Source organism: Solea solea, chromosome 16, assembly GCF_958295425.1.
Source record: "Solea solea chromosome 16, fSolSol10.1, whole genome shotgun sequence".
In the NCBI taxonomy this organism is placed as follows: domain Eukaryota; kingdom Metazoa; phylum Chordata; class Actinopteri; order Pleuronectiformes; family Soleidae; genus Solea; species Solea solea.
Genome location: NC_081149.1, coordinates 10672705 through 10688416, shown reverse-complemented (window position 1 = coordinate 10688416; position 15712 = coordinate 10672705). Strand labels below are relative to the sequence as shown.

Here is a 15712-nt window from a genome sequence, read left to right as displayed (position 1 = left end):
ATTCAACAGTAAATTCGTAAAAACAGACCTTGATGGATGTGATCCATCATCAACCAATAAAACAAGAAAAGACAGTAAAGTTACCTGTTGAGAAAGTGATAATATTGTAGTAATAAATATGCATTGTACACCAGAAATAACGTGGCATCGCATTTATTGTTTTGAGTATTTTTCTTTTAAACTTGTTACAAATTGCAAACCAAACAATAACTGATAAAATGAAATAAAAAAGGTTGTCTGAAAGCTCATTTACCTTAACACCCAAATCATAACTTAACCGTGCAAATAATAAGAAATGAGTGTATTTATGCATATTTCATAACACAGTATAAGTCAAAGTGGTTAATTACACTTTCCTTTAGTACTCTCTGTACCAGGGCATTTCAATGTTTACTGCTTAAAGTTGGTTAGTAAGCTATGAATGTTGACAAGTAGCTACTCATTTTTACATTTGTCGCTCTGGAATTTTCTTTTCTTTGCCAGACTGATGGCGTCCAGATGGAGGTTGCGGTTGAGAATAGCTGAGCCACAGGTGAGGGCTCCAGCGAGACCACCAGCAAAACCACAGAGAAACACATCCTGGCCTGTAAGGCAAAGACATGACACGTGCCGAAGCTGCAATCATACACGACACAATCCTGTCAGGGGTTGGTATCAGAGTGCAAACTGTGGATGGACTGACCTGTCAGGTAGAGGTTCTTCAGTGGAGTCTGAGGTCTCACTGTAGCGCTGAGTTCAGGGCTGAAGCGGGCGATGCCATGATCCGCTCCGTAGATTTCACCTTTGGGGGCTCCAATGTAGTGTGTGTTTGTGATGGGGGTTCCGCAATCAACATATTCAATCTACAAAAACACACATGAGCATTGTGTATTTGAGTCACAACTAAACTAAAACTAAAAGGATGTCAACTCATTTTGTAATTTTATAATCAGATGATTATAGTCAGATATTTTCGCCTGCTTAAAAAGTGAATATTTTTCGTGTTTCTTTGCTTCATCATTAAGACTAAATCTTTAAGACAATCAATTTGGTGTGTGTACAAAACAAGACATTTGAAAACATCATTATTTTGAGGCCCCTGCGATGGACTGTCCAGGGTGTACCCCGCCTATCGCCAGTATTTGCCAAAAAAAATCATAATTATACACAATTTGTTAATAGCATTACTAATATTTAATAATACTAACTGTTACATATGTTGCATACTAGACACAACCTAAAATGGCTTTTTAATCCTATATAATAAATTAACTAATTAATAAAAAGCACTGGCAGCCTGTTCCTGCAGCGCAGTTTTCTATGGAGAAGTAGTTTTACAAGCTCAAAGAAAATAAATGAAATAATTCAATTAAAATATCATAAAGTATGTAAAGAGGATACATATAGCCTACATGTATGTTCAAGCAGAGAAGGAGAATAAAAAAACATGATATAATGTCTAATTGTGATTATTTTGTCATGACCCTGAATCTTTACCTTGTCTCTGGTTATTTTAGGGAACACGCCCATAACCACCTCCAGGACAGAGTTTATGAAAATCTGTTTCAACTCCTTGTAGTCGGCCCCTCTGTTTGTCACTTTGTCGTCCTTCCACTCCTCAAACCATTTGTAGCTGGCAAAGCTGACCAGGCTCAAGGTGGACTTACCTAATGTGAAGGGAAACAATGACCAAACAACACAATGTAGCTTTTTTAAACTGAGAATCTGTATTCTGGTTTATCCAGAGCTTAGCTTGCTGCATGTCATGTTCTTATACCTGGTGATCTTTCCTCCCAGGTTGGATCTTTAGCTGATGGAGAGGCAACAAACAGCAGGGGTACGTTTTTAGCAGACTCTTCCCTATTTCCATTTAGGTAATTCTCCACCCTGTAAATGGAAACATAACAGTGGCTGAATTCTCACACAATTTAATCTAAAAGTGCAACAAAAAAACCTATATTTTCCTGTTATTAGCAAATCATTGCACCGTACCCATTGATGTAACTAAAAATAATGAGAGGCAACAGATGCAAGATTCAACACAACGTACAGTTCATCAAAGTTGTTCTCAGTAAAGATCCAGTAGTTGTCTGCTTTCAGGCCAAGCTCCTCCTTAGTTCCATTCAGACCCAAAAACACACTCAGGCCACCTTCACCATTCTTCATCATACCCAGCTGCTTCTGGATGGCTGCAAGACACAACAAATAATACACCTCAGCAAAAAGCTTCGAAACATTGACATTTCATAAAGAATTAATTTATAAAAGAAAGAGACACAGACACACAAACACAGACACACAGAGACACACAGAGACACACAGAGTAGTGATTTCTTCCTTACCTGGCATGGCCTGGAGCTCTTTCGGCAGCAGCTTCTGGTAGGTGTTGAATATTCCAGCATTGGAGATGACCATAGGGGCATGGATGTGGATTTCCTCCTGACCTTTCATGACACTCACACCTAAAACCATAAGAGCAAGCAAACACAGAGTGAATCTCCCTTCAGCATGTTACGAATGTGTATCAGCAGGGAAAACAAGTATAACGCATACCGCAGGCTTCCTTGGCAGCATTGAACAAGATTCTGTTCACCGGAGCTCGAACCAGCACGGCACCACCAGCCTTCTCGATGATTGGGATCATGTGGTAGGCAATTTCACTGGCTCCTCCTTTAGGGTACCAGGCACCGTTCAGGTAATGAGTGACCAGCAGGCTGTGCATAGAGAAACTGGCTTCTTTGGGCATGTTACCTACAGATCAGAGAGGGGGGAAAACAACTGTGAGCAGCAAAGTCAAAGGCCCCGTTTACACCTGGCCTTAAAATGTGTTTTTCTGTGATTGGATTGCAATCGGACTGCGCAGATCTGGCAAAACCACTTCAGGAGGTGGTCCAGACCAGAAGTTTAAATGTCTCCAATCAACCCACAACGACTGAGCGGAGCGGAGGTACTTGGTGGCTCCGAGCACAGCTAACGTGTCAGTGGCAACAAAACTTTTGTCATGTTTCCGCTTATTAAGAACTTCTTCCCATGCTTGAAAAAGCAAAGAGGAATCCATACAATAATGGAACTTACTACGAATACTGTTGTTTTTGTTGCTATAGCAGCACACAGAAGAGGGAGGTGACGTAAGGGAGGATAACAGGATCAGAGACGCATGTCAATACCAGGTGTAATTACCTGTCATGAAGCGCAATCCGATCGCTATTTGATCACAGAAAACACAAAGAGAAAACTGGCCTACCGTAGGTGCCAAAGATGTAGGAGAAAACAGCCCGGAGGTCTTTATTCTCCGTCAGTTCATTGACCACTTCTGTCAGGCTGCGTGGTGCCATTTTAAAGAAGAAAGAGAGATGTTTGACCAGGCCAGTGTAGACCAGCAGCTTAGCTATGGGGACGGGACATTGCTTCAACAAAGCAAGGAACCAAATGCCCCGGCCAGCTTTCTGGAGATAAAGCACACGGATGAAGACGGGTGAACACTGCTGCTCTGCGTTTTGAACCAAAAACTGGAAAAATAGCAGTTACACAGAGATGATTGAAATGAAAAGCTATACTTAAATGTTTCCACACTATTAAAGAAACTGGCATTCCTTATCTTTGTGTCATCATCGTCTGGAACTGATGCAACCAAGTCTGGATACAATTATGTAATACTGTTGATTTACCAACCCTTGAACCTTTGAGAGGGATCAGTGACAACAACAGACATCTAGATAATGAGGCCTTTATGTGCTAAAGTGCAGTGGTGCAGTGTTATATTAAGTATCATAAAGGTCACATATCCAAATCTTTGTATTTGACTAACCTCTGATTAACAGTTGTGTTATTTTTATTTTAAAGGTGCAACATTCTCCTACCTTAACCAGCCTCATATACTCATCAATGGCCTTCTCCTCTCCAGGGAAACACTTCTTCAGCTCGTCTGGGAAGCGGTTCCTGCCGCTGTAGATGGGGTAGCAGCGGCGGTTTTCTGGAGGTCCCAGAACGACTTGGTCAAAGGGGTTTTCCAGAGGCTCCCACTGCAGCTGTCCATTGGTCAACTGGTCCAGCATGCAGCGGAACGGCTTGTGTTCCAGCAGGTCACCGATGTAGTGGATTCCTGAAGAAGAGAAAGGAGGGGAACTTTTTATGTGATTATAAACCAAGAAATCAAATTGTTACTTTATCTAAGACATACAGTATTTCCAAAGTCCTGTATTCCAGAACAGCATCTTCTATATTTGCTGAAACGAGACAAGAAGTGCTTCTCACCAACATCAAACTCAAAACCCTTCTCAGTGAATGTGTGACAACATCCCCCGGCCCGATCGTGCTGCTCCAGAATCAGAACTTTCTTTCCAACTTTGGCCAGCAGCACCCCGAGCCCGAGCCCGCCGATCCCACTGCCGATGATGATGGCATCCAGGTTGTCTGGGACTTTACTGGCCACAAATCCTGATGAAAAAAGGCGACAAATGTTCAAACCAGAGCTCAGCTTTGGCACAAAATGGCACATCGGTTTTTCTTTCCTTTGAGGAATCATACTATATAATAATGACATAAATGTCTTTTATCTGACATTGAAAGACAGGATTTATTGCCATCTTCTCTGTCTTAATCAAAATGAGGATTTAGAGAGTTTTTTCACCACAAATTTGATTAAAATAGACAAATAAATACTTTATTAATCCCAAAAGGATCACAATAGAGACACAATAGGAAAGGCATAACAACACCAAAGAAACACCAGTTCTGGACATGAGATAAAACAGCGATAGGATTTGTTTTTATAGTGCAATAAAAACAGGAAAAAAATAAAAGGAAATGGGTGAAGTGTTACAAAATATCTGGGTGACATTTCAGCGATAGTGCAATAGTCTTTTTTGAGATCCAGTAATGTAACTTTTGAATTATACCACTACAGGAATTTGGCCTAAAGGTCAACAAACACATTTAACACATAAAGTAAGAATTACCTCAATGTAAGGGAGCTGCAGCTAATCTCTCTGTGATTTATAATGAGAAACAACAACAACAACTGTGGTGGGCTGTAACTGATATTTTTGGCAATGTACTTTTTTTTTTGTCCCTAGAGTCAGGCATCATAACACATCTTAGTTCTCTCACATGGCAGCAGCGGAATGCATTTATTCATTCAATCATGAAGACAAGGTTAGGACGACCTGCTGAAGTTCAAACAGAGCATCAGAAGGTTTGTTGGTATTTGGTGAGTATTTCAAAAATGGCTGATGTTCTGGGAAAATATCCAATGAGTGGCCGTTAGCCTGGGCAAAAATGCCCTGAAAATGCCGGAGGTCAGAGGAGAATGACCAGACTGGATCAAAATGATAGACAGACAACATTAACTCAAATAACAGCTCTGAACACAACAGAAGCAGGTGTTATTAAGTGGTTTAAATTATTCTTAAATCGATTACTAAATTAGCTATTTACATAACCAGTTTAAGTGTTTAATTAAATTAGTTAATAATTAAAAACAGGTTTTTCACCATCTTAAATGTTAATATTTTCTGTTTTCTTTGCTCCATGTAACAAAGAAATCATTAAAACAGAATCACCTTTGGTTTGTGGAGAAAACAAGACATTTGAGGACATTTTTTATAGACTAAGCGATGACCTGATTAATCAATAAAATAATCGACATTAATTGATGATGAAAACAATCATTAGTTGCAGCCTGAGTCCTGTGTATCTATAAATACTTTGACTGTATTGGCCCAAATTCTTCATTAGGATTATTGTCTACATCCCCTGACTCACTTAACAAAGAAACTCCTCATCTTGAAAGAATTATACTAGAATTATAATTTTAACTTTAGCTTGATTTTTTCTTTTCATTAAATGTGTATTGTAACAATTGTAACAAATTGTTTGTCAAATTGTTTGCCAAATAATGTAACAAAGTACAAATACATTGTTACTGTACTTAAGTACAAAACTCACACATCTGTACTTTGTTATTTATACTTCTAGCAACTTTTACTCCACTTCATTTCCTCTAACTATCTTTGTTACTCATTACTACCCAATACAATAATAATAATAATAATAATAAGAGTTTCTAATGGTCTGTATTTATATAGAGCTTATCTAGTCTTCATGAGCTGCTTTACACTACAGGTTAAGTGTCTTGCTCAAGGACACATACAGACTAGCAGAGCCAGAAATTGAACTGAAAACTTTCCAGTTGAAAGACAATTTGCCTTACCACTGTACTGCCATGGCTCAATCCTAACTCCTCGTTTTTTTAAATACTTTTACTTGTAAAATTTAAGTACATTTCATATGAGAAAATTACTTTTGATACTTAAGTACAGTAAATGTCATATACTTTAAGACTTTTACATAAGTAACATTATAAAAAAGTAACTTCAACTTCTACCAAAGTCATTTTCTGGTGACATACTTGTACTTTTACTCAAGTATCACTTTTATGTACTTTATACAAGACAGACTGTAGTCGTAGGTGTGTGCGTGTGTGTGTGTAACAGTGTGAAATGTACAAAATCCTGCAGCCATATTCGTTGACATTTCCCCTAGACAATTATGCAATAGGCACACGTGTGAAATGAGGAGTGGAGTGGGTTTAACTTAAATAGGAACAAGTTCGTGCAGCTGAAAAAGTCGAACTCACCTTGTTTGAGCACTTTGTTTTTCTCTTTCTTGTCGAGGACCATCTTCTTCAGCGGTTCACGCGTGTCCTTTTCAAATGGGTTCGGTCCAGAGCCGCTAAGGACATACTTTAATATAAATATGACCACGACGACAAAGACGAGCGCGACGCTGAGCCACATTGTGTCGCAGCGAGGACAACGACAGCGGGAGTGCGGGGACAGATGTGTCAAACACTAACTAAACACGACAGACGACTGTCGTCTCTTCCGCATCAAGGCCCGCCTACGTCACCAGCAGCTCGTCGCGTCAGCCAATCAGAGGCAGCACTGAGACGCGGTTGGACTAATCAACGCATCACATGCACCTACTGTGATTTACACTTAAAAATAATGTAATTGAAAAAAATATGTATATATATAATAACAATAATACTAATACATGTAATTTACAAGAGCCTTGAAGAACTCTCAAGGACACTTTACAGAAGAATAGAGCAAAAAAAACTGGATTTAAAATATATTACCAGATATCGGCAAACACACTGGATTTGCGGATATGACTAATGACTATAACACCAGGCTAATGTTTATTTAGTTTGTCTCATGAAAACAAATATTCAAGTTAAAATTTTCAACCAACAGTATTTGACTTATGGGAATAATCCCAGAACCACTACTCTTGTGTGGCCTGATTTAAAGGTTACATTTCGTCCGACTTGATCGCCTCCCTCCAGCAAGAACACACAAAAACCTCACAGTTGACTTCTAAATTTTATTTTTTTCCTTTTTCTCCTTTGCTCAAAAAAAGAAAAATCACCTGCATGTTCACATTTGTTTCCTGCAATGCCACGAGACCCATTATTTATTCATTTATTTATGTATTCATTCATTTTCACATATGTTCGCAGAATAGAACCAACAACTCGCACAGGAAACACTTTGTTGTCATCATCAGCATCATCGCCACAGGCCCAGCTACAACACCCACCAAGAAAAGTCAAATTAGAACCGATGGAAACAGCGTAATCAGCTTATAACCCGCAAGACTCAAATTTCAAATGTCTGCTCATAAAACCGCGTGCTTGTCGTCACTTTCTGAATGTGTCCTAATAAATAGTATAAGATCCTTTTATTAAATGAGACAAAGACATGTTTGATTAAGCCTTTATCAAGCAAAAAATCTGACACAGTGCTTAAAATGTACATATAAACCTGTCCCCCGGGAGTTTGACACTTTCCTTTTGGGTATGTCTATCTATATTATTATTTGATTATTATTTATTTTTTTTAGACTTCCAAAAAAAAAATCACTGTCAAGTATTTTCAGTTTCCTATTTTGACCCAAGCCCTTGAAACATTGAGAATAGGCATCAAAATTGAAATGACTCCGGGTTAACATTGTAACTGGGACAAAGCTAAATCCGATTCCTGCTCATAACACATGTTGATTAAACACTATCAAAAATGTCTTTCCACCTCTCTGTAGCAGTCAAAGCTCAACCAAAAACGATTCAGATTATTCTCCTTGGTTTGTTGGTTTGTTATTATTAGTCAGTTTCTTTCTCCTGCATCTTCTTAGTTAGTGCAGTAAGTTCATGAAAGTTAATACAGATGAGAAAACCTCTGGATGACACGCACCAGTTCTGGGACACACGTCTTCAAGCAGAGTGGGACATCTTTAGAATGACTGATGGAACAGTTAGATGAGAAATAATAACTAATAAAAAAGGACATGAGAGAAATCTTAGCAGAAGCCCTTATCCGGTGTCACATTTGGTATTTATTACCTCATCTTTTTGAGCCTTTCCCACCTTAAAATATTTTCTGATCATTTGCTTTAATCTCTAAAACCTGAAGAATGGCAGATGTGTTTTAGTTGCAGAAAAAAGAAAAGCACATAACATTTAGAATAAAATAAAAACCACAGGTTCTCATCTGTATATGTTGGGGCATAATCCGCAATTTTGTTCCGACAATTATTTACAATTATTGAACAGTTTGAAAGAATGCCCAATGTGAGTGTTGGCACAGAGTAATCTGTGCGACTGTTCTCCTGTGTGTATGTGTTTGGTACAGTCAAGACAGCTTTCAGATGCGACACAGTTGTTTTGCGATGGCAACTACAATGGCTTAAGGTCCATGTGACTGAGGCAGGAGAAAGAGCTGGGGACTCTTCTCATCTCCACGCCTGGCAGCGGTAGTGCAGGTTTCAAAGTTCAAAAGGTCAAAAAGTAAAAATGGGCGGTGGGTCTTTCCTTTCCTGGAGCAGGAAGTCATCAGTCCATCCGTCAGGTGGTCAGTGCGATGGTGGTGTGGTCTCCTGGTGTGTTGGTGACACTCATTTATGACGTAGAGGGAGGTCACTGCAGCACCAACCCAACCTGAGAAGAAAGAAGCACGAGCTGTGAGGAAAGTAGTTTCAACAGAAAACAACACACCCGAGATTATTTATCAAACTTGACAATATATGGCAATAAAAAGATGGATTAACCAACAAATGAGCCTCATTGACTCTAAAAGGTCATACTTTTCCCCATCCTCCTGACACAGACCCTATATTTTTTCTTTTCCAATAGGAATAGTACCAAAATAACTGGCCCCAAACGTTCCATTTTTCAGTACCCTTCCCTTGGGGTACCAGAGGATTGGTAGACCCACGACAGTCAACTGACAGAAGAGCATCACTCCCTTGCGACCGTTGTTTCTTCAACACCTGCAGTCTGTTCTCATACAAATCTTGACAGCCACAAACCAAGCAGAAAAAAAACTGAGCAGCTGGATGTCCTCCACTGTCTGTTGTGGTCAATGTCGTTGTTCGCTGTTGGCGTACCGGTCACACTCCTCATCTCCCTGACGCAACATGCTATCATTCTTTCCTTCTCTCTGCTTTTACTCCATCTAGCAACTAGCAACTGGCTCATGTCAGGGTTTAATCCACATAGAGAATTGCAAGGCGACTGCCTACTGTTCTCAACGTTATTTCAGTTCATGCCGTCAAAGGAAAAACAAACAACAAACTCTGTTGATTTAACATTTGTAATTTCAACCGCAGCTATAATGCAGTGTTACTAGGGCGTAGAGTTGGCACATCTACACCTGCTCAACCAGGAGAGGAAGATGGTGAAGGAGAAGAGCCACAAATCACTGACAGTAATAGATGGAATTGCCCTCATAAAAAGAACATTTACCTTTTCTGACCCCATACTGGGACACTTCCAATTGTACAGATAATACTGGAGGTTCCCGTCACCAATGCCGAACTTTAGCTTCTCCAAGAAAGTCTTGTTTTCCATTAGATCCAGTGCATTGAAGACATCAAACCCTTTCTGGATAAGAAAAAGTGAGAAGAAAGATGCAATCAATTCAGTTAACTTTAAAGCGCACACACACACACACACACACAATTCAGTTTAGCCTTCAGAGCTTTCTGAGCCCATATTCCAACATGACCTAACTCATGTTTCAGGGAACCTGGGTTACTTCCTTAGTACTTAAGGTTTTCTTTGTACATTGTTTTCACCTTACTAAGTCATGAGGAGCGGAAAGGTTTAATCAGCAGCTTTAACAGAACAAGCGTGCATGGGCTGAAGAGAAACGCACCGATTTGGCCAAGATGAGGGCGTCAGACATCAGGTCGAGCAGTGGGGTGGTGGTGTGCACGTTGTAGAAGGAGTACGCTGCCTTTAGACTGCGGTGCACCGGGTGATTCATGATGGTAGAGGGCAATGTGTAAAAACTCACAATATCTGTCAGTTTGCCATTGTTCTGTCAAGAGAGCACACACTTTATGAAACCTACTGCTGTGGACAACATGATAGAAGGAAAGAATGTGTCATAAAAGTTGTTGGGTTTTTTTTTTTTACCTCCACCACATAAGTGTCAATAATGTTCTCCTGGGGCAGAAGCCAGTGTTCCACCTCTTCCTGGCTCATTACAGGAACCAGGCTGAACAGGTTCAGGTACTCGCGGAGGAGGCGATGCACAAGAGGCACATCCTTCTTGGTCATTGGCCGCAGGCCCGATGTCTTCGGAGCCTGAGGGAGAAGGCATAGATGTGGATTAAGACTTGTTGGAGGAGGACAGATTTAGTCTATCTGCATTTTCACCAACCTCAGGGAGGCGGTACAACTTCATGGTGCGCTGCATAGTCATGTTCCTGCTCAGGTGAGAGAACTTCACCTCGATTAGTTTGCGTGGGTTCAGAGAACGATGCCAGTACCTATGCAAAGAAATTATATTGAATAAGCTTTAACCAATAACGCAACAAGATGAAACGCAAAGTGCACAACTCTGTTAGACCTACCTGCATGTGCCTACAGGTTTGGGCAGTACCACTCCAGCAGTGTACACCGCCTGAAAGATGCCCTGCAGGTTGACCCGTCTGGTGATCTCTCTGATCAGAACCGGAGCGACTCGCTTGGAGCGAAGCTTCTTGTGGACACAGAGGAAATTGATCTCGACCATTTTCTTTTCTCTATGAAGAAAACAAAAAAACCCACACAAAATCATGAGTAAATCAACAAACTCTCACCACCACAATATTTTGCTGTTACATTTCTTTGGACACTGTTATTGGCTTACGCGTCATAGATGCGGATATTAGCAGGAATGGCACTGATAAAGCCCACCAGCTTCTGGTTGGAGTTAACCCTCACGCCACAGTGCCACTGGGACAGCCAGCCAGGGGGCCGCAAGGCCCTGAAAGAGACATAAATCAGTCCAATGCAACAGATCAACCCACAGAGTGCTTCATAAAAAAAAAATGCCACAAAGCACAATATTAACTCTTCAATATTCCACACATTGAACAATTCAATTCAGCATCCTTCTCAGGTGTAAAAATCAAAAATATCAGAGATGTGACATGAATTACCAGAGCAGGAAGTCAGGCGAGTAGTCAAATCTGAACATGTTGTCATCATCTTCCACATAGTTCTCGTTGAGAAGAGTGTACAGTTCTTTGAGCTGGTTTAGGAGGAGAAAAAGGTAAATGAATAAAGAGCATATCTGCCAATTCCAGATTCATAAAATATACATACTGAAACTGCCTTATCAACCTCAGGGGTCATTCTACAGACTAGTTTTTAAACAAAAAAAAGGAACTAGAATTGTTCAAAATAAATGCCATATGTGCATTTCTGATACAAGTGTTTTTTATATACACTTCCTTACCACAGCAGGATCTCCCAGGTCAAGGGTGTCCCAGCTGAAGCCCTGTGGAAGGCTGTAGGGCTCCTCTCGGATTTGGTCTTTATCCGGCTCAATGCATCCGTGTGACGTCACCGTCTCCCCTGAAGGAAAACAAGAAAATGTCAGAAACATACCAGTCCAACACCCACTTAGTTGTATAAGAGCTTTGAGATATGACTAATGACATACCTAGCTTGGGCACAGGTTGTGTATCCCAAAACTGGTAACTCCTCCGACTTGCCTCTTCCATGGTTTTGGCAGGGCCTTGGCCGACGGAGAACAGTTCAATAGCCTTTTGGATCTCCTGTAGCTTATCAGCTGGCAATGAATTCACCTGTTTGCAAAGTAAAGAAGAGTTAATTCAACCCTGTAGTAGCACTGAAACAAATGTTCCTCAAACTTCAGTAAATCCCATCTTTACAGATGTAATTTGGATGAGCAGATCATTTAACACAAAAATCAAAAACATATATACCTTGGCAAGGGTGTCCTGAGCTGCTTCTGTGGCACCAGATTTCTTCTTCTTTTTCTGCCTCTTCTTCTTCTTCTTGGCACCAGTGTCGTCAGCCAGACCCCTTTCACTGAAAAAGGACAGAAATAGAAGGCATCTGTGTTCATCTGCCATCCCAGAGAAAAGCCACAGCCTCTACAATAGGTTTTTTTAATACACTTACAGAGCAATAGCAAGGGTGATTAAAGCTGCTTTATAAAACACTTCTCCAAGTATAACATTTTTTAAAAACATACCTTGTTCCTAAAGTGGATTTTAATTAAAGCAGTTCTAAAACACTTCAGTAAAACACAGGAAACACATGTATAGTTTGACACAATCATTTAAGATTCCATTATTTTATAATATTTTATTTGACACTCTCAGTGTTCACAGCTTCCCAGAGTTCAGCTTTTGTCTGTCTGACCAACAAACAAAGCACAAAACAAAAGACCTGCAAAACACACCACCACATAAGTCAAATAAAGATGACAAATCAGACGGCAGTTGATACATTTTCTGTTCATTAACTTCTTTTAGCTTTAAATAAATTTATCGTGTATTACTATTTAAGTGCAAGATTTTAGTGTAAACTAAAATATTAACTGTTCTAATTATTTCAAACACCATTTCATTTCAGGAGAGAAAGAAAGTCTTGGTTTGTTGTAGTTGAGCTCACAGTAGCTACTATTGAAAAAAGAAATCAATACATTTTTCCAGTGACAGTTAAACACAGTTTGTTTACCTAGGTTATGATTAAAAAAAACAAAAACTATAACGACATAGAAAAGGTATGATATTAATGTGTAGGACAGACATAATCAATAAAATATGGACATTAGTCGTCATCGGGACATTAGAGTGCAGTCTAGCAAGCGTAACCCCCTCCCCGAACCCTCCATGTCATAACCCTCTTTCCTGATCAGTTTAAACCTAAGGAGCCACACATCCCCACCACCTATCCAATCTTCTTGCCCGTGAATACTTACAGAGGATAATCCCATTAGTGCCCAAGAGAGGCAGAGAACTATAAGTGCAACACCAGCACAGATGGTGAATCACATGACCCGTGGAAGAAGGTTGTGTGGCTTCTACACGGTGTGGACATGTGTATGTACAGGGGGTCAGTGACAGACTGGGACAATGGACAACAAAGCGTTCAATAGTTTTTGTTTCTACGGGCTTCCATTTCAGCAGAGTAGACCAGTTAACAGGTCGAACACTTCTTTGTTTCTGTGTGTGAAAGAGGGGAATATGTTGTCGTTTACAAAAAACAGTGAAGCTCAGATAAAATGGGGTTAAGACTTTTACCTTTAAGCGGTGGTCGGTTCATTTTTGTGTGCGTTTTCTAAAGAAACACTAAATTAGTTCACTTCTTTAGGTGCCTGGAACTTTAAGATGAGTACAACAGTCTTAACATGACTCTCATAACCAGATCTGTTTTTAAGCATTAAAAACTATGTTGTGTTTAAACACAGATGAAATTAAGTAAATGAATGGACATTCAAGAGGAATGAGCCATGTTTGAAAAATCTATCTGGTTTTAATATTAACTTCAATAATGCAGCCACCCTATCAATATGTGCATCTCCCTTACAGGATAGTCAAGTGGCTGCTATAGATGATGAGTATCAATAGAATTGTAAATCGGGGAAATAATTATTAATGTCAGACACTTGCCAACATACAGTCCTGGTGATTTATTTTGAAGTGCCAAAATAATATAATATTAATTCAAAAGGGACATTTATTTGAAGCTTTCCAGTCACTCCAGTGGCTCATAATTTCTAACAATCTATATTTGTTTGTATCATTATTTAATCAGTTTCCTCTGTAAACGTAAGCTGACGGATTCAAACCTAATGAAGGTTTCCTTTTCTTTTTTCTTAACTTTCATCCCATGAGAAGGCCCTGATATAATTTTGAAATGGTTTTGAGGCCTGTATCAGCTCTGCAGGCTGAAGATATTAGTTTTTCCATCTATTCTGTTTTATCAGTGTCATGTCTCAGTCGTCCCACAAACCATACTGCTCCCTCAATGCTTAAAGGCTTAAAGTAAATGCATATTGAGATCTTGGTCCTGCCATTTTTTTAAAAGTTGCATCCAGTCTAGATGGCGTGAAACTCAGGTCATAGGCCGCCCAGTGGCTCCTTGGTTCCAAACTCATTTTAAACCAGGTTATGAGGGAAATATCCAACCAAGGGGTTAATATTTCTCCCAGTTGCGGTTTCAGTTCAAGCTCCAATAATAGCAGAGGGACATTAACATTGACATTCAATTGAAATGAAGACTTCCCGTTTCATAACATGGTGATAAGCACAGAGAATTCTCCCATCGTCCCATGTCTGGGCACAAGCCAGAAAGGCTTGCAATGCAGTATTTAAGCAACACTTTCGCTCCTCATTTGATCCCACAAAATCCGCAGGACACGCCTTAATATTAGCAAACTTCAACTCATTGGTAAACATTGACAAAAGCCTGTACCGGGCAAGGTAGTTTTCAGTTCTCAGTGAGAGCCACTCGGAGCCGTGGTGATTATAATCACGTCACATTTCTGAGATTAAACTGTAAAATAACACGCTTTCCAGACACCCCACTTTGAAAGACAGACATCCCAACTGTAATACATGTGTAACAACACGCGGACGAGGCTTGTTTCACTTTTACATGGCTCGTGTTTGCCCCGAAATCAAAGCACAGACAATAGCGTTTTGACAGCTATGATAGCACAGAAGCTAAATCCTAGCCTAGCTCGTGTCAATCGCGATTGCCATGTCTTGCCCCAGCAACGGCGTGCGAGGGATATCAACAAAAACGTCGACATGATCAAAAAGATTGGACTTTTTAACACCAAGCTCTTAAAGTGCCAGTAAATGTTAAATGTCATAAGGTCTTTCCAACCCCCATCATACGCCTTGCTATCGGTGCTAAAGCACGGCGCAAGTAAACCACACCCACACTGGCAATAAAACTCACTCCCAGCCAATCACAACACAGAACAGATGAGTGACTGTGGCTCCCGGCCAATAGGGCAAACTCAAGTGGGCGGGACACCTCGGTACCGTCGTTAGCTGTCCATCCCCGTATGCATTGCGTGACTTTACTTTACAGCCGCTTTGCTGGACTAAACTACCACAGGTTGACTTTTACATCGCCGCAGCACGAAGCGTGTCATCTTACCCGTCGTCAGACTGGTGCTCTTCATTCTCACAGTCGCTGCAATGTCCGTGGTCCTCTACATCTGGACTCTCCGGCATCGGTGCTGTCTCATTCTCATCCGCCATCTTCATCCAGGAAGTGATGAAGCCACCGCGTGTTGTCGACGCCTTTAAACCCGCCTCGGTGTTATTGGCTCTCATCTGTCCGCCTCTTTCTCTCTCAGACGCTCTCCGTGTATTTACAGTTCAAACATGTTCACAGCGCTGCAGGGACGAT

General features: G+C 40.4%; 2 protein-coding genes across 2 annotated transcripts; both read right to left on the bottom strand.

The window, feature by feature from the left end:
- Positions 1 to 137: 137 nt before the first annotated feature.
- On the bottom strand, positions 138 to 6862 carry retsat.2 (retinol saturase, tandem duplicate 2). Its single transcript, XM_058653530.1, has 11 exons — positions 6617 to 6862; positions 4234 to 4416; positions 3840 to 4081; positions 3224 to 3425; positions 2533 to 2730; positions 2322 to 2441; positions 2030 to 2168; positions 1757 to 1866; positions 1477 to 1646; positions 683 to 842; positions 138 to 584 (listed from the first exon to the last, which is right to left on the bottom strand). The coding sequence occupies exons 1-11, from the start codon at positions 6774 to 6776 to the stop codon at positions 436 to 438; spliced, it is 1833 nt and encodes a 610-aa protein (XP_058509513.1). The 5' UTR covers positions 6777 to 6862; the 3' UTR covers positions 138 to 435.
- A 492-nt stretch (positions 6863 to 7354) lies between these two features.
- On the bottom strand, positions 7355 to 15636 carry nmt1a (N-myristoyltransferase 1a). Its single transcript, XM_058654413.1, has 12 exons — positions 15458 to 15636; positions 12262 to 12367; positions 11976 to 12120; positions 11769 to 11887; positions 11470 to 11561; positions 11178 to 11294; positions 10900 to 11070; positions 10707 to 10815; positions 10460 to 10630; positions 10197 to 10361; positions 9785 to 9922; positions 7355 to 8977 (listed from the first exon to the last, which is right to left on the bottom strand). Exons 1-12 carry the CDS (start codon positions 15634 to 15636, stop codon positions 8957 to 8959), a joined length of 1533 nt encoding a protein of 510 aa, XP_058510396.1. The 3' UTR covers positions 7355 to 8956.
- Between the last annotated feature and the right edge of the window lie 76 nt (positions 15637 to 15712).